This window comes from Hemicordylus capensis, chromosome 2, assembly GCF_027244095.1.
Source record: "Hemicordylus capensis ecotype Gifberg chromosome 2, rHemCap1.1.pri, whole genome shotgun sequence".
NCBI lineage: Eukaryota > Metazoa > Chordata > Lepidosauria > Squamata > Cordylidae > Hemicordylus > Hemicordylus capensis.
Window position 1 is genome coordinate 260,834,638 of NC_069658.1, and position 20,922 is coordinate 260,855,559.

General features: G+C 46.6%; 2 protein-coding genes across 7 annotated transcripts in view; one reads left to right on the forward strand and one right to left on the reverse strand.

Annotated features, from left to right (window-relative positions):
• Positions 1-3: 3 nt before the first annotated feature.
• On the reverse strand, positions 4-17,232 carry GTF2H4 (general transcription factor IIH subunit 4). Of its 3 annotated transcripts, XM_053295828.1 has the most exons (15): positions 17,110-17,177; positions 15,682-15,749; positions 14,027-14,163; positions 12,943-13,047; positions 11,596-11,727; positions 9,818-9,914; positions 7,629-7,717; positions 6,641-6,752; positions 6,474-6,542; positions 5,399-5,482; positions 5,192-5,324; positions 4,562-4,692; positions 4,253-4,300; positions 3,019-3,097; positions 4-901 (listed from the first exon to the last, which is right to left on the reverse strand). In XM_053295828.1, exons 3-15 carry the CDS (start codon positions 14,155-14,157, stop codon positions 729-731), a joined length of 1,383 nt encoding a protein of 460 aa, XP_053151803.1. In that variant the 5' UTR covers positions 14,158-14,163; positions 15,682-15,749; positions 17,110-17,177; the 3' UTR covers positions 4-728. The 3 variants fall into 3 exon arrangements, with proteins under 3 accessions (XP_053151803.1, XP_053151804.1, XP_053151802.1); XM_053295829.1 differs by lacking the exon at positions 15,682-15,749 and having other exon boundaries at positions 6,641-6,749; positions 17,110-17,232; XM_053295827.1 differs by lacking the exon at positions 15,682-15,749 and having other exon boundaries at positions 17,110-17,232.
• VARS2 (valyl-tRNA synthetase 2, mitochondrial) overlaps positions 17,207-20,922 on the forward strand; it is a 48,975-nt gene continuing 45,259 nt past the window's right edge. For 3 of the 4 annotated variants that reach the window (XM_053295818.1, XM_053295820.1, XM_053295819.1), the window contains exons 1-2: positions 17,209-17,348; positions 19,738-20,104. In XM_053295818.1, the coding sequence (XP_053151793.1) occupies positions 19,865-20,104 (240 nt within the window). In that variant the 5' untranslated portion in view covers positions 17,209-17,348; positions 19,738-19,864. Of the gene's footprint in view, positions 17,349-19,737; positions 20,105-20,922 lie in introns of all 4 variants that reach the window. The other variant, XM_053295822.1, reaches the window with a different exon arrangement.

Consider the following 20,922-nt stretch of genomic DNA (forward strand, 5'->3'; position numbering starts at 1 on the left):
AAATAACTTTCGGCTGCAGCATTTTATTCTGTTACAATAGTATATATTCAGAAAGGTTATTTACAAATATAGGCTCCCACTTCTTTGTTGCACCCACTTGTTCTGCTCCAGACCTAATGGCACTGGGTGCGGGATAGTACCATTTGAGTGGTTGGATTTATCTCCATTTGTCCATTCTAGCATTTGTCAGAAATGGGTGCATTAAACAAGAAGTAAAAAGAAGCTAATTCCAATAAGGGTGTTTTTTTATTTCACCAATCCATTGGTACCCTGCCCAAAAGGACTGATCACAGCAGCTTAGCCTCAGCAGTACTACAGCCTTTTGCTGTCCCCAAACCATTCAGCTGCACAAGTGTGGCTGCACTTACAATAGGGACAACATCATGCCCCACATCCCAGCCTTTACTGCTTCCTGAAACACTGCATTGGGCACACCACTCTTTCCTTACCAGCATTCATTCAGTTTAAATGCCTTTCCGACCAGAGAGAATTGCCGGCTGGTGACAACTTTTTAACCACTTCACTGCTTAATCTGTAGCTCTCAGAGGCTTTTCATAGTTTTTAACTCCCCCTTCTTGGGTGGAGAGGAAACATCAGGCAATCCCCACTCAGCCCTCTACTCTTCACAGAACGTGGGCATACTCTCTTTGGGTTACCCATCCAAAGTTATGAGGGGAGGAGCACAATAGCCCCCCCACCGCAAGAGAAGGGGGATCTGGAACGCCAAGTCAGGAACTGTGTTTCTGCCGCTTCCAGAAGCGCTTGACGTCTGAGTGGCCAGCTGGGGTCACCACCATGAGCCGCTTGGCAGGATTTTCAAAGACAAGAACCCCAAGCTCCTTAGCGTGGTCACGGAGCAGCTCAAAGTCCACCTGGGACAGGAACTGGTTGTAGAGGACACCTAGGAAGGAGCGGAGACACAAGAGGGTGCAGATGTATCATGGACCATGGGCTTCTGGGGGCAGGAGGCTAAGTGGGGCAATTGCCCCTCTCCCAGGTTAGCCAGTCTCATTTAACTCAAGGGGGTTTAACTCCCAGGTAAGAGGGCGTAGGATTATAGCCTTTGGCCCCTTGTCACCAAATATGTCCTGCAACCGCTGATGCACCAAGCCAGGAGTCAACCCTGGTTGCATGTGATGTCCTTGAGTCTTGGGTGCAAGCTGTTCCTCTTTGCCTTTGTGGGTGAAGAAGGACTCTACTTCTAATTCTAGATCAGGACAAGCCAGATTCTCTTGTTATGTCAGAACAATCCTGGCTCATTTTAGCCGGTGTTTCAAAGTAAACCAGGATCTGAAACTGGGATTGTATTCCAGCTTCAGATCCTGGTTTATTTTGAAACTCTGGCTAGAATCACCCATTTTTGCATGCTTATGTCCAGACCAGCCCATAGTGAAAAGGGCAGAAGTAGGAAGCTCAGTGACTACATGGTGCAGTGGTATCTTCTGGGCTATACTGTACCCTGTACTAGATCACAGTGCAAGCAGCTTCCCCAAGGGCCTGCAGAACCTTGTCTTCTGTCACCAGACAGGGACCACTAGATCCCAAGGCCTTATGAAGAGGACAAGTAACCCATGGTCTTTGTGAATGTGAAGAAAACACACCAGTTAATAATTCTTGACAGTACTCTGGAGTACTGTCTACTCCTGCAGTAGAATGAGGTGGTAGAAGGGACTGTACCATTCCAGATCATAGAGTTGTGTGTGGGGCTGGGATGGGGGTTTGAATTGTTGAATAGTCTCCTATGTGAATGAATGAATGAATGAATGAATAAAAATCTTCTACTAAGTGGAAAAATAGCATTGCAAGGAGTGGGCTGGCCTAGAACCTCTCTGTGACATTTTTGTTCTTGCAAGGAGTTTTCACATGGAGAAACATTCAGAAATGGTATCTCTCACCTGAAACGTGTGGTGTAATCCATTCTACAGCATGTATAAACCAGGCCTCATCTGGTGGCACAGATAAAGTGGCTGGGTTTGCAGAAAACGTTGGCAAGTGTGCAGAAAGTGTGGACAACTCAAGCAACACATGTTGAATAGATAGGGGGAGCATTGCAAGACGCACACACAGAGCCTTCCCCTTAAAAAAAAAAAGTTTTACGTGGCCGAGGGTTGGCTGCGGGGGGTGGGGGGCGGAGCAGACCGTTTCCCTTTCCCCCTTCCCCCAGCGGTGGTGGGGTGGTAGCGGGAGAAACGCTGGCTCCATCTCTTTGGGCCAGCGTCTCTAAGCAACTGTGAGGTGCGCCTGCACAGTTTAGAGATTGCCGCAAGCCCGTGTCGTGGACTTGCAACGATCACAACTGCACAGGCACACCATGCAGTTTTTTAAAGACGCTGGCCTGAAAGGATGGGGCCAGCTTATCTCCTGCTACCACCCCACCACCGTGTGGGGGCAAAGGGAAATGGGCTGCTCTGCTCCCCCCGCCCCGCAGCCAACCCTCGGCTGCGGTAAGACTTTAAAATAAACCCGGAATGTGGGTGGGGCGGGCACAGGGTGGCTCAGCTGCTGGAGGCTCCCGGCCTTGGCCATTTGGAAGCTCCCCCAGACTTTGGAGGACCGGACCAGGTCCCCAAGGTCCGGGGGTTAGTGCGCCTCTGACTGTGGATCACCTGGGAGCGCACTTCTGTGTTCCTCAAAGCTTCTTCTTGCTCGTCTGGGAGGGGGGAAGGTGAGTTGGACACTGTCTCCCCCCACCACTGCCTGGTCACGTGAACAGCCTCAGTGGAAAGAAGGATGCGAGGAACAAAGGAAGAAGAGCAGAGGAAGAAGAAACAATCTGGAAGAAGAGCCAGGAGGAGGCAAAAAGGAGGGTGTGAATGATGTGATGCAAAGAGGGAGAAAGTGGCAATGAAGGCAGGAATGTGGAAATAAGGTGAGAAGGGGAGCAGGAAAAGCTACTGGCGAGGGGAAAGAAGGGTATGTCAAAACGTGCAGACCTGTGTGATGGAGATAACCTCTATACCCTCTCGTCACATTTCCCTTTCCTCCCCACCACCCTCTTTTTCTTCCGTGGACACTCACCCTCAGAGAAACGCAATCTGTCCCGTTCCAGCTCCCACAGCCGGATCTGATCTGTGATGGTAGGGGGCAGCACTGGGGTCTGTTAGGAGTAGATCAGAGAATGATGGGCACATGGCAATGCACACCTTTCCCAAAGTGCAGAAGAGCATGAGCTCTTCCTATAGCTAAAGCAGCTGTGCCTTGGCCAGCCCAGAAGCTCTTCTCCCAATAATAGGCCTTTCCATCTCCTTGTGGGAGATGCCTGACTTACAAGAACCAGAAACTCTATTATTATTATTATGAATATTTATATACCACTTTTCAATTTAAAAGTTCTCAAGGAGGTTTACTTAAGCCAAAAAAATGGAAGTGATTTCCAGTTCCTAAAGACTTACAATAAAGAAAAAACCCACCCCAAAACACTAAGGGAGACACCAATAAGCAGCCACTGGAAAACACTTTACATGCCAGGATGAAAAGGGAGAATTGCATATCCCCCTGCAAAATAAGGACACCATTACTTGAACTGCCTAGAGCCTTTGAAGTCAGGTGATATATAAATTTAATAAAATAAAATAAAATATTTAAAATGTGCTTTTTTGCGTGGTTAGGAAGGGATTCACCCTGTTATTTATTTATATTCTGCCCTTCATTCTAAGCCTCCAGGGTGGTTAACAAGATTTAAAAACCCCAATAAAAACCTGAACACAGATGAAATACAGCTAAACATTTAAAAGGAGCAAGTCACAGCTCATTGGCTAAAAACCTGAATAAAAAGGGCAGTCTTCACTTTCCTCCTAAAGAAAGGGAGAGAGGGAGCCATGCGGGTCTCAGCCGAGAGTGAGTTCCACAGTCTGGGGGCAATAACTGAGAAGGCCCTGCTCCCCGTGCTCAACAAACAGGCCTCAGCAGGTGTTGGCGCATGGAACAGTGCCCTCCCAGCTGATCTAGGGGAGCAACATCAGGAGAAGGCATGCCCTTGTCTGCCTGTGGGCTTCTCAGGAACATTTGGTGAGCCACTGTGTGAAACAGGATGCTGGACCTGATGGGCATTGGGCCTGATCCAGCTGGGCTGTTCTTATATTCAGCTGGGAGCAGAGGATCCCTAAAGTACCTGGTTCCGGTCCTCCTAGGAGGGTTGGGTCCAGAAGGTGTTGCTGGGGAACAATAACTCATTTTTATATGCTCTAATCCACAGGGTATCCCCCTTTCCTACATAAAATCTGGAGTCTCATCTCTTTAACCCAGTCCTCACCTGTTTCAGCATCACCAAGTGAGCTCTAGTACGTAGGAAGTGAATGATCTGTAGAAAAGAGAGAGAACACAATGAATGAACCAGAGGTATTCTTACACATTTTGGATTATAACGTTACTTGAAAAACTGTATCATTCCCAATGGAGGTGGTGACCAGGCTGAGAAACATCCAATGCGGAGCCCCCCAAAAGAAGAAATGTACCATCCCAGCAGACACAAGCAAACTGTACCTCCCTCCCGCCCCTTAAAACTGGCTTGCTCAACAGCAAGACAATCAATGGAGTTTTAGCTGCCTCCCCCGGTTCTTACCTGATCTGCTGTGATGCCATTGGCAATAGCCTGCTGCACGCTCTCCCGTGTAACTTGAGCCACTACCAAGTTGGGGAAGCGATAGAGCATCTCGGAGAAGAGGGCAATGAGCGCGATCTGTAGCTCGGAGTCTGGAAAGGGAAGCAAAGAGAAAAAGTATCAACTTTTTATTTCCAAAACAGGAAGTGAAGGGAATGATCAAGTCTCCCTAGAAAGCATGGCCTCTGACCTAGAAGACCTTCCCTAAAATCCTGATTTAGAGTAGTGAGAGAAAGGAACTCTGCACATGCTCAGATGCTCATGTGTTTCATGGCCAAACCCAGGAAATGCACGTACATTCTCAATTGTGTTCCAGCAAAACTTGGTGTAAAGAGATTCCAGAAAGGGGAGAAGGAAAGGAGAGAGCCTGGATAATTAAGGGCTCTTGATATGCTCTTGTTTCATCTCAATTTAAGCAGACTTGCATTACAGCATCAACGTCAGTCTCTTGGATTTGCAGAGGTGGGTTGTAGGTCAGCATGCTGAATTGTGACTCAAGAATGATTCAAGATAAAAAACAAAGGAAAGATAAGTTAAACTATATGAACGAAGCCAGTCAATAGGTCAGACCTGCTGCCTTTGGCCTCTGACCTGTGTATGCATAGATCCTGTAGTTAGTCTCCACAACAATGAAGCCCTGGTTGTGTGTGTCCACCGTGGTACCCGAGATGCCAGAGGAAAGGTTGATAGCCAGGCGGGTGGGGTAGTAACGTCTTGATTTTCTCTGGAAGAGGGAAGGACAGACAATGGTAGCAAGACCCTTGCCGGCTTCAAATTCCAAATCACTCCACATCTTACCTTCCTCTGAAAGACCAGGCCGAATTCCCGAAGGTGCTGAAGGAAGTTCAGCAGAGAGTCGCTCATCCCTTCTACAGAATAATCCTATAGGTAGGTAGAAAGAAAAGCAGGTTTTGGATCATTCATGTGGGTACATGATGAGATTACACAATATTTGGTAATTGTTTTTTTAGCTTAGAAAAAATGATGACGGACAGAGTATGATTGTGGTTTGTAAAATTATAAATGGTGTGGAAATTATGAATAGAAGAGTCATCCAATACACTGACTGGCTTCGAGGAAAGTGAAAGTACTTTTCATTACAACATAGAGTTATAAAATCTACTTGTTCCTCCTCCTCCTGTCTGTTCTTAAACAGGTTCTGCTTAAAGAAAGTTGATCCATATATATATTTCTCTAAGGCATACCCATTGCTAATCCCATGCGTGGCAGCTCTCGCAAGATTTTGTGAGCAAGGGGAGGGGAAGAGGAAGGCGAGCGGCCAGTGAGAGAAAGCGGCGGCCCGACCAGGTGGCTGCCGGGTGGCGAGAGGAAGCGGTGGCCAGGCCGTCCGTCGAGGGAGAACGGCTGAAGGGATGGGCGGGGGAGACAGGGAGAACTAGGGCGCAGATGCTCTGTGCCAGGTCAGCTAGTCGATATAAGTTTTTCTCCCTCTCATAACACTAGTACACAGTTTTATGGGGGTTATCCCATGAAACTGATTGCCAAGAAATTTAGGATTGGCAGAAGGAAATACTTTTTCACACAAACAACCAATGGAATTCTCTGCCACAAGATGTGGTGACAGCCAACAGCCTGGATGACTTTAAGAGTGGTTTAGATAAATTCATGGACAAGTCTATCAATGGCTACTAGTCTGGTGGCTATAGGCCATTTCCATCCTTGTAGGTAAGATGCCTTTAAATACCAGTTGCAGGGGAGCAACAGCCAAAGAGAGGGCCTGAGCTCAGCTCTTGCTTGTGGGCTTCCCAGAGGCATCTGGTGGGTCATTGTGTGAAACAGGATGCTGGACTGCATGGGGCTTGGGCCTGATCCAGCAGGGTTTTTCTTATGTTCTTAAGGTTCTCTTTCTCACCTTGCCGAGAGTAGAGAAGCTGAGCTGAAAGAGGAAGGAAAGAATCTCCACCAGATCCATGCCCCGGGTCTGAAGTGAACAATGCAGAGAAAGAAGAGAGTCAGACATAAATGGGAGACAGACAAGAGCGGCTGAGGTGGTGGCGAGCAGTCTCCTTTTCTGCTCACCTCAGCTGACTGGAGATATTGCAGCATGAAGTACCAGAGCTGCGACGAGGTGTCCAGCAACAGGAACTGGAAGCCGGAAGAGGTGATGCAAGGTGGTTCTCCAGGTTCACTGCTGAAAAGAAAGGGAAGGCATGCAGGAACTAAATGCAAACAGCATTACTTCAGGAGGATGTTTGTCTGTCTGTCTGTCTCTACTGAAACAGATTTTCTTACTTCCAGAACTATTCTGTCACACACAGGCCTATTCACATATTCTGTTCAACTCTCATGCAATCTGTGTTCACAAGTACAGTTATTCACATGTGATGGTAAACACGGGTATAGCAGCACACTTCCATCTGTATCCTGTGTTTCAGGGGGCTTCTAACCAGGATTGCTTTTAAAATGAACACAGATACAGTCATTCACGCAAAAATCTGTACGTATGTACAGACATCTCATCTGGTTGTTGACTGTAATACAAGCTTCTTCTTCTACAAAATAATGTCTGAATAGGGCTGAGATCCCAACACTTCCTGCTTTCAAGATGGGAAGTATTCCCCTTCGTGGTGAATATGCTAGAAAGGATACTCCTCTGGAAACATTCACGTGAGTTCAGGAGTAGAGAACTCTTTTCAAGGGCACAAATTCATATTCTCATGATCTCTTTATTTTAACTCCCTTCCAAGGGACAGAATACACTTTGGGCTGCAGAGAAGCCTGCTTTACATTGTTTGCTCAACTTGAGCCATCCTGCAGCAGCCAGTACTTCCTACACTGGCCAGGATCCAGAGCTTCTATTCCTCAGACATGGGGATGAACTGTAGGTGTTATCCTTCAAGGGTGAAAAGGAGACCCATGACCTGAAATGCCCTTTAGGACCAGGCTCCACTATAGCTGGAACAACAAAAGCAATACTGAGATTCCTCCATCCATGATTCATTTCCAGTCTCTTAGCCCTTTCATCCATCCTCTTGGTCTTCTACTTCCTCTGTCCTTTGCCACTTACCTCTTCATTAACCCAGCTTCAATGAGCAGCTGAGCCAAGTCTTGACTCACGGCTGCACTTGGAGAGCCCACCATAAAGTGTAGGATGACCTACAAGGACACAAGGTGGAGAAACAAGAGTGGGTCTTAATCTCTTAGGCTCCATTCGCACCAATACATTTCAACAAGTCAGCTCAGCACTGGCTACTCACCTGGGCACATACACAGTAAAGCCCAGTTTTCCATCAGCTGTAGTCCTACTCATAGGGCTGAAACCAAGGAAAGTGAATCCTGACTAAACACTACTGAAACCGATGATAAACAATGTCATTAATTTCAATGGTGCTTAGTCAGGATCCACTTCCTTTGGACACAGCCCATAGCAAATGGTCATGAAAACAACAAATCTAGGAACATAGGAAGCTGCCATATACTAAGTCAGACCACTGGTCCATCTAGCTCAGTATTGTCTACATAGACTGACAGCAGTTTCTCCAAGGTTGCAGGCAGGAATCTCTCCCAGCCCTATCTTGGAGATGCCAGGGAGGGAACTTGGTACCTTCTGTTCTTTCCAGAGTGGCTCCATCCCCTATGGGGAATATCTTACAGTGCTAACACATCTACTCTCTCATTCATATGCAACCAGGGCAGACCCTGCAAGTCATGCTTGCTACAAGGCCAGCTCTCTCCCCATGTAAATGCCCAGATTGACTGAAGAAGTAGCATAACAGAGTCCTATGACTGGGCCTGAGGGATTCTATACCTGAAAGTGACAGCCGCTCTGGGGCAGGCTTCTGAACCAATCTGCAGTTGCAAATCAGCATTGATTGCTTTTCAGTGCTACAAAAGTGCCTCATAGGTCAGTAAGAAAGGTAGCTAGAAAAAATAACTCCACCCAAGGACTCATAATCACAAAGCAATTAAGAGGAACACGGAAAGGTGATCCATCCTGAGTGAAGGATCCAGCAGTATCTATTATATTAATTCTCCTAGACGTGCCTCTGTGGGGATGCGTCCCTGCAACCCAGCGGATTCGCTGGGCGGTGGAGACGCTGGATTGGCTGGCCACTTCAGAAGTTGCTCGCTAGAGGGAGGGCCATGCAGGAAGGAGGCGGCTGAATGCTTGGCAGCCTGAGTCCGACACTGGGGACTGGAGGAAGGAGGAGGCAGCAACAGCCAGCGGGGAAAACACAAGCAGGCTAAAAAGCGTGGCGGGGGGAGCACGAATGAAAGAGAGAGAGAAAGAGAGAAAGAAAGAGGGGGAAACGGAGGAGGGAGCAAGAAGGCGGCTTGGGGGGAAGGGAGTAGGGCAGAAGGTGGGGGGAGTGTACAGAGTGAGAGAGAGAGGCGCTGTGGGGGGGGACAGAGTGGGCGAGAGACTCACATGGGGGGAGAGACAGAGCGAGCGAGAGAGGCGCTGTAGGGGGGGACAGAGCGAGCGAGAGAGTCACGTGGGGGGAGAGAGCGGGCGAGCGAGAGAGGCACGTGGGGGGAGAGAGCGGGCGAGCGAGCCGCATAGAGGGGAGAGACAGAGCGGGCGAGAGAGGCGCTGTGGGGGGGGACAGAGCGGGCGGGCGAGAGAGGCGCTGTGGGGGGGACAGAGCGGGTGGGCGAGAGAGGCGCGCGGGGGGAGAGAGCGGGCGGGCGAGAGAGGCGCGCGGGGGGAGAGAGCGGGCGGGCGAGAGAGGCGCGCGGGAGGAGAGAGCGGGCGGGCGAGAGAGGCGCGCGGGAGGAGAGAGCGGGCGAGCGAGGCGCGCGGGGGAGAGACAGAGCGAGCGAGAGAGGCGCTGGGGGGGACAGAGCGAGCGAGAGAGCTGTTGTGTGTGTGTGCGGGGGGGGGACACAGAGCGAGTGAGAGAGCTGTGGGATGACCAGCTAAACGAATTCTCCCAACTAAACCGAAAAAGGAAGTGAACGACTGCACAGATGCTCTGTGTGGGTTCAGCTAGTAGTGTTTATTTGGTGTTCTCCATTAGGAAAGAGATAGTCTCAGGGACACAGGTCTGAGGGCTGGTGGATGGGGGGTTGGGGGAATCCTTAGGTTTCTCCTTTCCTTCACTTCTCCTGAAAAGAACCTAATAATCTTAGGCAGTGAGTGAGTGCAAACAGCAGTCTGAGGGTTTACTTGAGGCAAGCTGTACAAATCTCAGTACCCAAAAGGGTACACTTTAAACTCACCAGAACACAAAGACAACAAATAAAATTGCTTACCTCCCACCTCTCCTCAGCATATTTATCTAGAGATGGGACATCCCGGGCATGCTTATCTGGACCTAGTTGGCTGGTGTCATCAGACCAGGCCTTCCCTCTACAGAGATAAACAAGGGCAAGATAGGATGAGGAGCATGAAATGCAGTCAAGTAGTTCCAGAGCAGATATCAAGGCAGAAAAGGGATCCTCTCTCTCAGAGACACCAGTCTCAGGCTAATATAGGAGGGCAAGGATTCTAAAACATGGTCCAAATGGCCTCCTGTAGGTATGAGTGAAACAACAATGCCCTCAGCTCTGACGAAGAGCCAGAGGGCAGTCTGTGGCTAAGTGGGAAGGGAAATCTATGGCTGTGAACTTTGCTCCAAAAGCTTCTACATTTAAGACTACCATAAGCTGCATTTTGTAACACAAACTGCCAAATCCCATGATCTTGAATGATCTACTTAGCTTCACGTGACCATGGGGGAGTGACAAGGAACACACAGAATGCAGGCCCCAACCTGCATTGTGTTATTTTATTTTTTTACCCCACTTTTCCGTCTAGATTGGCTCTCAAAGCAGCTTACAATTCAAATCCACACCAAGGTAGACAGACATTGGTGTGTGTTGGGGAGCTCCAGTCTTTCTTGCTCCCTGACAGTTGTGACACAATCCAGGTTGCAGAAGGAGCTGCAGAGAGACTCAGGAACTGGACAGTGCTCAAGATGAGAGCCAACAGAAACAGCCTATCTATCTATCTATCTATCTATCTATCTATCTATCTATCTATCTATCTATCTATCTATCGCCAAACACAAGCATCTCACGGTGATTTATAGTTGGTTAAAAATATCTTTAAAACAATAAGAACAGGTACAACCAGATAATTAAAATCAAATTTAAATTTCAGCTAAAAGCCTAACTGAACAGGTGGGTCTTCATGCTCTTCTAAAGGCCATCAGAGATGGTACAGCTCTAACTTGGACCACGAGTGTGTCCCACAGCACCAGGACAACTACAGAAAAGGCTTGCCACCCGTGTGCCCTGTATCAGGGATGCCCAGATGTTGTTGACTACAATTCCCAGAATCCTCAGCCAAAGGCCATTGCAGCTGGGGATTCTGGGAGCTGTAGTCAATAACATCTGGAAATCACTGTTACAGAGAACCCTGCTTGCCACTGAGTTTGATTCATTAGAAGTAGTCTCACAAGGAACAAGAGACTCATTTAAGGTACAAGAAGCTGTTTGTTCAAATCCTGTGCCTGGCCTTCAGCTGCTGGGGAAGACGACAGTTGACATCTCAACTGGGAATGAGGCTGCAGCTGAGTGGAGGATCATCTGCTTTGCAGGGACATAGTCCCAGGTCCAATCCCTGACATTTCCAGGTAGGGCTGGGAAAGCCTCCTTTCTGAGACTCTACAGAGCTTACTACCTGTCACAGTAAATAATACAGCTCTAGATGGAGCAGTGGTCTAACTCTAAGGCAGCTTTCTATGTTCCAGGGGCTAGCTGATGGTAAAGATGTCAGTCCACAGAACCACCCCTATGGTTAAAGCGAACCATGAAAAGGAATGGACATTTGCCCACGAGAAGAGTGGGAGAATGCAAGACTTTGCAAAGTGTGGTTTTCAAACCACCCAACTATAGCGGCACTCGGCCATTATAAAAGAATATGTGATAGGATCTTAACACATTGCAATCAAGTGCAACTGCTACAGACTTTTCTTCAGAGGACGGAATGCTTTCAACCTCCAAGCCTTGATTCTCAGATCACAGTTATCCTCTGGGCTCTAACTTACCCTCCCAGCAGGGCAATGCGCAAGTTCTCTTTGAAGATGGGGTTCAAGATGATTCCCTGGAGTCCCCCTGGCAGCAGCTGGGTGTGCCAAAGCCTCAGCCCCAGCAAGACATCTGAGCTCTTCTCCTGTTCCCTAAAGCACAAGAGCCAAGCGTAAGTCAAGCAAGAGCACACCCCTTCTCTGCTCTCAAGATCTCAGGCCAGAAATGGAGATGGCCCAAGCAGGATATTTCCTCTTCAGAGGGAGGACAAGAGCATCAGACCACTGAGGAGATAAAATGGCACCCACAGATGCATATCATATACATTTGTGGCTTAGTTTACACATGGATTTTCCTGCATGTAAACTCCCTGCAAACAGAAAGCCAACTCAGTAGGCAAGTTTTCTGCAGGGCTAATTTTCTATTTCCAGGATGCTTATGTGTGGGGAAACACAGTATCTCTCACCTATGTTCTGAAGTGGTTCAGTTCATCCCACCACCTCATTTTGTAGATCCAACCTTCATTGTTTTCCTGGAGCCTTACAGACAACTGCTCATTGTGCAATTAGGACTATTTTATATGACAACCACATGGCAAATCCATTTCTGCTTACATTTAGGTGATTCAGAAGATTCCAGGGGACAGAATGCAGTATATTCCTGTCTCTCCATTCTAGAAAATGATGTGCTCTTAAGTGGGACTGCCAGAAGCTTCACTTGATGCATACTCTAAATTGAGACTAAGTTATTCAGAGCAGGAACCAGTCTTTTGAGTATGCTATTCAGCCAAGCATCTTGTATACTGATGGTGCTGTACAAATAATACTCAATCTGTCCTGGTGGGAATTGTATTCTAAAAGCAGAGTGTGCCAAAGCAGTACCTGCACCAGCTATTCTGGGCCCAAGGTGCCCAGAATAGCTGGTGCCCAAGATGCTTGCTTGGATTTATAAAATCTGAAATGGCTTTGGGAAGGCTTTGGAAATTGCTGCCTCTTCCTCTACCTCAATTGTAAGATTACAGCATGCTGAAGGCCAGTGTGGCATTGTGGTTAGACTAAAACTGCAGGGACAAAGGTTCAAATCCCTCCTCAACCAAGAAGCTCAGTGGGTGGTTTTGGCCAGTCACCATACTGAACCTAAACTACCTCAGAGTTGTGAGGAAAAAATGATGCAGGCAGGGAGTAATGTATAGCACCTTGAGCTTCTTGAAGAAAGCATGGGATAAAAATGTAATGCTGACAACAGCCACCATTAAGCAGGCTTGGAGACTTTTTCATGTTCATAGAGATCAGTTATTTTAATGCATTATTACTGTCCCTAGCCTTTAGGAGGGGGAAGGACAGAAATGGAAACCAGTAAGAACTTACTTGATGTATTCTTTCTTTACCCATGATGCCACAGCTGCCTGGGCAAGGGGCTGTTCTAGGAAGAGCATCCGCATGACATAGTTCTTGGCCAATCCTGGTAGCTCACTAAAACATGATAAATAAAATAAATATATACAAACATAAGAACACAAAGACAACTGCTTGGGCACTAAATGTTTACCTTTACATTTCATACCTTGAAGATGCCATAAAGGTTTAATAAGATCTCTCACGGCTTGGTGGCAAACTATTCAGTTTACGTGTCTATACCCCAGTCTTCTATGTGCAAAATCAGACAGACTAAAGTCCTAACCAGACATTATGTTGTATGCGTGTGCAGATGTCTGTACACTCATATGTGTTGTATCTGTGTTCATTTTAAAAGTGATGCAAATTCACAGTACAGATAGGAAACATTCTGCGTTCAACATAATGTCTGAATAATGCACAGATCTGTACCTGTGTACACTTACACTCCTTGAATGAGTGTTCAACATAATGTCTGAAGAGGGCTGAAGTTACTACCCATATATCCCTTATCTTCTCACATCACCACGATTGCCTAGGACAATTCTGAAAACTACAATAAGAAAATCCAACATAGGGAATTCAGGAATTTGAAAAAAATTGAGCCAGAATGAATTGGTTTTTAAAAAAAAAGCATACAGGATGTGCTTTAGTAAGAAAAACTGTTTTCAGAAAAAATCTTATTTGCCTTGGAAAATGTGGTAAGTGTGGCATTTAACTTGGGAAACAGTAATTTTCCCTATCAGCCTTTTGAACAATGGGTATTGAATTTGGATAATGGGTACATGTTTTCCTGTTGTGGTGAATACAGGTAGGCAAATACTAATAACACTGGTATGCACAAAAACATTTACCAGGGCAGCATTATATACTCTCAGTATCTTATTTAAAGCAGGTTGACTTGCTGATACATGTTGAACTGTGAATCAATGGTTAACTCAGAGTAGTGTTTAAATGAGGCTCAAATGGGCTTATGAGCTGTCTCTGCATCTTTATTCCACCTCCAGGAAGCAGAGAACAATTCCCCCATATTTGGGAAGAAGAGATTCTCACTTACTGAAAAACTGCTAGACAAGTGGCAGGATGGTTATAGAGCCGGTCCAATATTGCAGGGCTGAGGCCCCGCAGGAATTCATGGAGGTTCTTGCATTTCAGCTGCACTCTTTGTAGCTTCATCACAGAATCCATAATAATCTACAAGAATAAGGAGAGAGATGAGTGCTCAACATAATGTCTGAAGAGGGTTTAAGTTACCCAGATATTCCTTAACTTCTCACATCACTACTGCTGCCTAGGACAATTCTAAAAACTACAGTAAGAAAATTCAATGTTAAGGAACTCAGGAAAAAATAAAATAAAATACTAATACTAATAATTAAAAAAAGGCTGGACCCATGGGCAGGCAGTCAGGGCTCCTGGGAGAAGTGCTGGTCTTGTGGTGGAAAGCATGAATTGTCTCCTATGCTAAGCAGGGTCTGCCCTGGTTTGCATTTGAATGGGAGACTAGCAGTGTGAGCACTGGAAGATATTCCCCTTAGGGGATAGAACCGCTCTGGGAAGAGCATCTACATGCATACAGAAGGTTCCAAGTTCCCTCCCTGGCAGATAGGGTTTGGAGAAACTCCTGCCAGTCTCTGTAGACAATACTGAGCTAGATGGGCCAATAATCTGACTCGGTATAAAGCAGCTTCCTATGTTCCTATGAGGGATTCTAAGATTTTTCATAGAAGGTCACTGTAATGAGAAATATAAGATGTCAGCTTTAAAAAAAAACCGGATAAGAAATGGCTGACACACAGCAGCATGAATTTTCCTCCTTGAAATGCTATTTGCAGCCATGGCTGCACACCTAGAATATATCTTCAATATAAATATTTTCAGTTTTAGAGTCTATCAAACATTTAGGGAAAATGCAAGGGGTTTGCCCCTTCCTGATTTAAAGAAAAAATGACAGTAAATTAATAGTTTAAGTGTCCCACTTTTAATCAGTAATCCTGCACTGACTTCATCAGAAACTCCATGGTTTCTGATGAATGCTATCCTATTCTGATGAACACTATCCATGGTTTCTGATGAATGCTATCCCGAGTTCACCGTGAAGCCCATTTTGCTCAAATTTGGGGATACTTGCCCCAGCCCAATTTATTCTGCACTCTAAGATATCAAAACTGCCATCGGACTGGTTTCCCCCCCTGCAAGATGGTTACAAAATCCTAACTTTTCATTGCTACTACATGTACAGGGGATATGGATTTTTTTAAAAAATCTGCATTTTGCAGTCTGGTGGTATGGCTTAAACAGGGCTGTACAACTTTGGCCCTCCAGCTGGGAACTCCCACCATCCCCAGCAAGTGGCCAACAGTGAGGGATGATGGGAGTTGTAGTCCAACATCAACAGGAGGACTGAAGTTGTGCAGTCCTGGCTTAAGGAGACATTTTTATGAACATGTAGTTTGGCTTGCAGTCTTTGCCCACAGGGCTTCCAAACTATGCTAGACAGTAGTCCTCTTTATACATTATCACACACACCCAAATTCACTGAGGACAAGGAGAAGGAGAGAGAGAGGGAGAAGTATGCTAGTTTGTCACACCCCTGGCCATCGATGCTTTTCTGCAGATGCAAATCCTGAATACAAAAAGGCTAGAGGCATGGCTAAGGAGCAAGTCAAAGCAAAAAAGTGTGGCTAGTTGGTACATTCTCATTTCCCTCACCTTATGTTCTAATGTGGGGAGAATAGTGTATAGAGGCGGCTGGTGTCCAAGACTGTTACGTCAGCACTCTTGGGGGAACAGAGAAAAATTAAACAATAGGGATGGGGTAGAGGAGATATTGTGTAGGTTACAGTACAGGCAAAGGTACAGTCTAGATCAGGGATTCTCAACGTTGGGTCCCCAGATGTTTTTGGACTTCAACTCCCATAATCCCCAGTCAAAGGCCACTGGGGCTGGGGTTTATGGGAATTGAAGTCCAATAACATCTGAGGACTCAACGTTGAGAATCCCTGGTCTAGATAGCTGCCTTCTCATTGTGTGTGTGTTTTGTAAGAAAAGGTACCTCTTATTTATTTATTTGTATTTATTTAACACATTTGTATACTGCCCAAAACGCAAGTCTCTGGGTGGTTTTCTTGGGACGCTGCCTAGTTGGAAGTGTGTGTGTGTGTGTGTACACACACACACAAACGTGCAAGTCACTACATGGATGTTTCTCCCCCTCCAGATTCATCATGGCAGTCAAACTCTCCAGCAGGAAGAAATGACCTTAATCCTGGAAGCGACAACCCACAAAATAAGCATGACCTTTTTACTGCCTACTAGTAGAAAATCTCCAGTTGCATCCAATCAGGAATTTTTTTAACTGGGGTGGCGGTGTCAAATCTATAGGACATAAGGCCAATTCACATTCTTCTTTGTTCAATGATGCATTCTGGTTGTCTTTAGGGAGGGAGAGTATTGGACACGACATGCCTGTTCTACATTTGCAGTGACACTGTTGAGCAAACTGATTTTGGAAAGGCACAGAGGCAATCACATAAATCAGTGCATACAAATCAATCCTACAATGGGAGGAAAAAGAGGTGATAGATGCCTTAAAGGACACTTAAAGGCTGCTGGTGAGGGATCATGTTTTGGAACACTCCAGCAAAACTTTATTTCCGATGTGCTCATTTACTACATGCAGTTTTTGGTTCGGTTTTTTTTAAACTTGGGGGACGTGCATCCCCCATACACAAAGCATTCTATCAACTTACTGTATTAGGTTGCATGGATGTGTCCATCCGTTCTAATAGGTTTATACCCGGCACTGCCTTGAAACAGGAATGAGTACTAATGGTTAGGAAGTTCTATGTATTAATCAGACAGGAAGTCTGCCTCCTTTCCCTTTGTTGGCTTTAACTGCCACCGCTCCCATTACAATTGTTATTTCATGTAGCAGCACTTCTCAGTTCACAAAGTGCTTGCAGTCTTGGTGAGAAAGACCCTTTCCCGCACCCAATTCTCGGACTCCCATTCAAATCCACCGATTCCAGCAAGGCAGTTAGTTTTCTAGTTTTTGCAACACCTCTTTCTTTCTAGCCGCAGCCCCTACCCTCCCGCTTCTGCTGCTCTGCAATCAGGCTTGAACTTCTCCTCCCTTACCCTGTTAGCATTTTCGGGTGCTCTTCAAATCCCCACGCCGTCTCTCTCCGCCATGTAGCAGCACAGCCCTCCCCTTCCTGAGCTCCCGTCATGCCTCTCACCGACAGCTACAGGAAAGGAGCCATAGAGACGCTGAATGCTGCATGTTATTTCCTTACTTCCCTGGCTAGCAAAAAGGCCCCTTGTTTTGGACAGCCTCATCAGACAGTGCGCGTTTCTGCTCTTCTTTGCAGTCGAAGGTAAGCTTTCTGTTCTCCCTTATGACCCTGTTGTGCTGGGAGCCGCCGGACTCCTGGGCTCTGTGTTTTGGCTTCTCTGATTAAACGCTGGAGTGAATAATTGCCAGTTTCTCCTCCGCCTGGATCTTGTGCCTTTAATAACGGTGTAAAAAGCTTTTTCCGTTGCTGCATCTTTGTAGACGGAGAAAGCGTTACCTGTTGGTTTTCTGCTTGTCAGGCTGCTTTAAAAGGTAGGAGAGCTCGCCTCTGCTAGAAACCAACACATGTACGGATTGGTAATCATAATGATAGCAGAAGCGGGGGAAGAACGTGGAAGTTAGGGGAGCTCTATGACCGGATTTCCTTTAACTGGAGTTGCCAAGGTCTGAACAACGTAGGATCGTCTGCATGCAAAGCATTTGTTCTTCCACTGAGTTATGCAAATAGCCCCATGTTGTTCAATTAGTTGAGTGAGATAGGAACAGGAGCTAGCATAGGAAATTAGGCTTGTCTCACCAGTGTCACAAAGTGACCAGTCCTTTATACAGTGACCATGTATAGTCTGGGCTGGAAGGGAGAAAGAAACCAAACACTCTTACATAATGCAATGGGCTTTATTGAGTATAAAAGATCGTCAGAGCAACAGCAGTGCTCCTAACTACCATATGTGTGGAAGCCTGTCATCTCAGTAATTATTCCTATCTAGCAAGAGATGGAGAAACTGGAATGGAGAAGGGGGAGGGAGTTGCTTGGAAGGGGGAATAGTAAGGGTGTAGTAAGGGGCAGGAAAGTTGGAGGCAAAGGCTGGTTCTTGAGAGAGGCATATTACCAGCTCTTGTCGTGGAACAGCAAGTGTGCATAACTTGGGTCAGAGACTGGAGAGCATTGCAAACAGGGCTTCTGGTGGACTGCTGGTGCTGGGGTTCACAGAGAGAGTTCGCCGTTGATTCTTCGCCCAAAAGCAAGAATCACAGAGCAGTCTCTTGTCTGCAGGTCCCAGGCCTCTGCTAGCTCCGCAGCTAGGCAGCAGGCACTTGGGGTGCGCACGCACATGAGCAAGTATTGCTTGTTAGGCAAAGATCGCTGAGGCTGTGCCCAGAGAGCTGGATTCTTATAGTTGTTCAATCATTTGATCTCAACGTAAGAGTTTTCTGAAGATATCAGCATCCTTCATGAATCTCAAAGTGTTAATTGCTCATGACAATGTCTATTTGTCTGTCAGAGGAAGGTGGAGGAGATGAGGCCCATCTCCTGCATAGTGTCAGTCAGTCTGTTACCAGGAAACAATCTGCATCTCTGAGCTTTGCAGATGGGCATCCTCTCTGGTCTACAGACTTCTGGCGTTTCTTGCTCCAAAGAGTGTTTAAAAAGTCAAAAGGGGTTGTTAACCCCTTACGGAAGAAGCTAGGCTATATGTGTTCCCTTAAGGAAGAAGCTAACAATATGTGTGAGACAGCAATTAAATTACTTCTTGTGTACATCCACCTAGTGTGTAATTCTAAAAAACATTCCAAAGTAGCAGCAAAAGGACATATGTCTGAGACTAGTTAATCCGTGCATTTGACTAAGGCAAAACAATATAGGTGACATTAACATGGTAAACATCCTGTCAGAAGACATATAGGATTATCTTCCAGCTTGTCTCCTAGGAGTCAATCATTTCACTCAGTGATTCCTTGCAACAGGGAATCTCTCAATAGAATTGCTGGCAGAGACACAGGCCTCAGACTGGCCCACTGGGCTATGAGTTCTGATCCAATATGAGTGACCTGGGCCACAACACTGCCTTCTGCCAAGTTGGACCATTAGTTCACCTAGCTCAGTATTGTCTACACAGACTGGCAGCGGCTTCTCCCAGGTTTCAGGCAGGAGTCTCTCTCAACCCTATCTTGGAGATGCCAGGGAGGGCACTTGGAACCTTCTGCATGCAGATGTTCTTCCCAGAGCAGCCCCATCCCCTAAAAAGAATACCTTACAGTGCTCCCCATGTAGTTTCCCATTCAAACACAAACCAGGGTGGACTCTGCTTGCTATCACAAGACCTGCAATCCTCCCTTGATTAGGTTAACTCTTCCTACAATGATTCAGCAATAATTCAGCATAGAAACAGTGGTACAAATATATTGCTTTCACTCTTATTGAACATGAGACATCCCGGAAAGGAATTGAGCAGGCCCAGTTCTCTAACACAAGCATTCCCAAACTTGTTGGACTACAGTTCCTATCAACCCCTGCTCTAATTCATCAACAAAGAGTTCAGGTGTTGGGGTATGTATTCCAGCTTCCCTTTTCAGTGAAATCAGGATTTACAACAAGCATCGATGAACCGTCAGAAGTTTGTGAAACTGAAGTTACTGTTTATGTGATTATGGTCTTTCCCCCCCAATTTGTTGGTCTTGACTTTATGCAGATTCTGTTCCCTGTAAAATGGAAAGAAAATGTGCTTCTACTAGCAGTGTGTGACTGGAGTTAACCGAGAGAAATGCATCCTCCTTCATCTACACATGCATAAGAATTGACTGGATCCACTCCCCAACATGCTGTTGGCCAGATTTAATTCAGGCACAAACTGGCACCCTTGTTCTTTCTGCTGTGGGCTTCTCCGTGCTGAGAAGAAGCAATGGCATGTGCCTAGTAGAACTTGTTCTCAAGCAAACAAGCCCGAGCCAGAGAACCAGCTGAGGAAAATGGACCGTCTGAAAAACAAGGCTGAGAAAGAGAAGCGGCAACGGGAGAGGCTGGAGTCCATCGAAGCTGGGCTGGCTGCTGGGCTGAAGGTGAGGCAGCCTGTGGCAAGAAGGGACCTTGATGGCCAAACGTTGAGGAGTTTGTGATTAGGAGCAAGTTAAGATGAATGTGGCAGGAACTGTAGAGCACATGGGAGGGGGCAAGGGGGTGACCATGATGTAGCCTGTTTTTACGCTCTGCTGTGTAAGTTCTTAAATTGTACCAGTGCATCACTGTGAGTTGAGTTTCAGTTATGAAAGTGAGCTAATGCTCTTGGGTTTTGCTTTGGTTTAGGATGGCTTTGAACAAGCCCTTGCACTGAAGAGTTCTGGCTAGGGATGTGCCCAAAGTGTGCTTCGAGCACTTCTAGGGAAATTCGAAAGGGACCCTTAACAAAACAGAGCAGGTGCTTACCTGCTTGCCACCTCCCCTTCCATCTTCCTGCTGGGGTGGTGTGCATCCCTGCACAGCATCAGCATGTGTTCCTCTAGCATACTCCAGAGTGTGCTGGAGGGACAAGCTATAAATATTTTAAACAAACTTATTTGAACATATAGTTGCCTTGTACTGAGTTGACCCCTTCTGACTGGCTAACCTTTACAGGATGGTTCTTTGCTGTTTAGCAAGGGGAGTACTGTCCTTAAGAACAGCCCTGCTGGATCAGGCGCAAGGACCATCTAGTCCAACATCCTGTTTCACACACAGTGGCCCACCAGATGCTGCTGGAAGCCACAGGCAGGAGTTGAGGGCATGCCCTCTCTCCTGCTGTTACTCTCCTGCAACTGGAACTCAGAGGCATCCTGCCTTTGAGGCTGGAGCTGGCCTATAGCCCTCCGACTAGTAGCTGTTGATAGACCTCTCCTCCATG

Coding starts and splice junctions, on each gene's coding strand:
- GTF2H4 (XM_053295827.1), bottom strand. CDS start 14,157: ATGGATTCTGTGATGAAGCTACAAAGAGTGCAGCTGAAATGCAAGAAC. Junction 9,915..11,595: donor CGCATTGCCCTGCTGGGAGG/GTAAGTTAGAGC, acceptor TTATCTCTGTAG/AGGGAAGGCCTGGTCTGATG. Junction 5,325..5,398: donor GCCTGGTCTTTCAGAGGAAG/GTAAGATGTGGA, acceptor TCCCTCTTCCAG/AGAAAATCAAGACGTTACTA.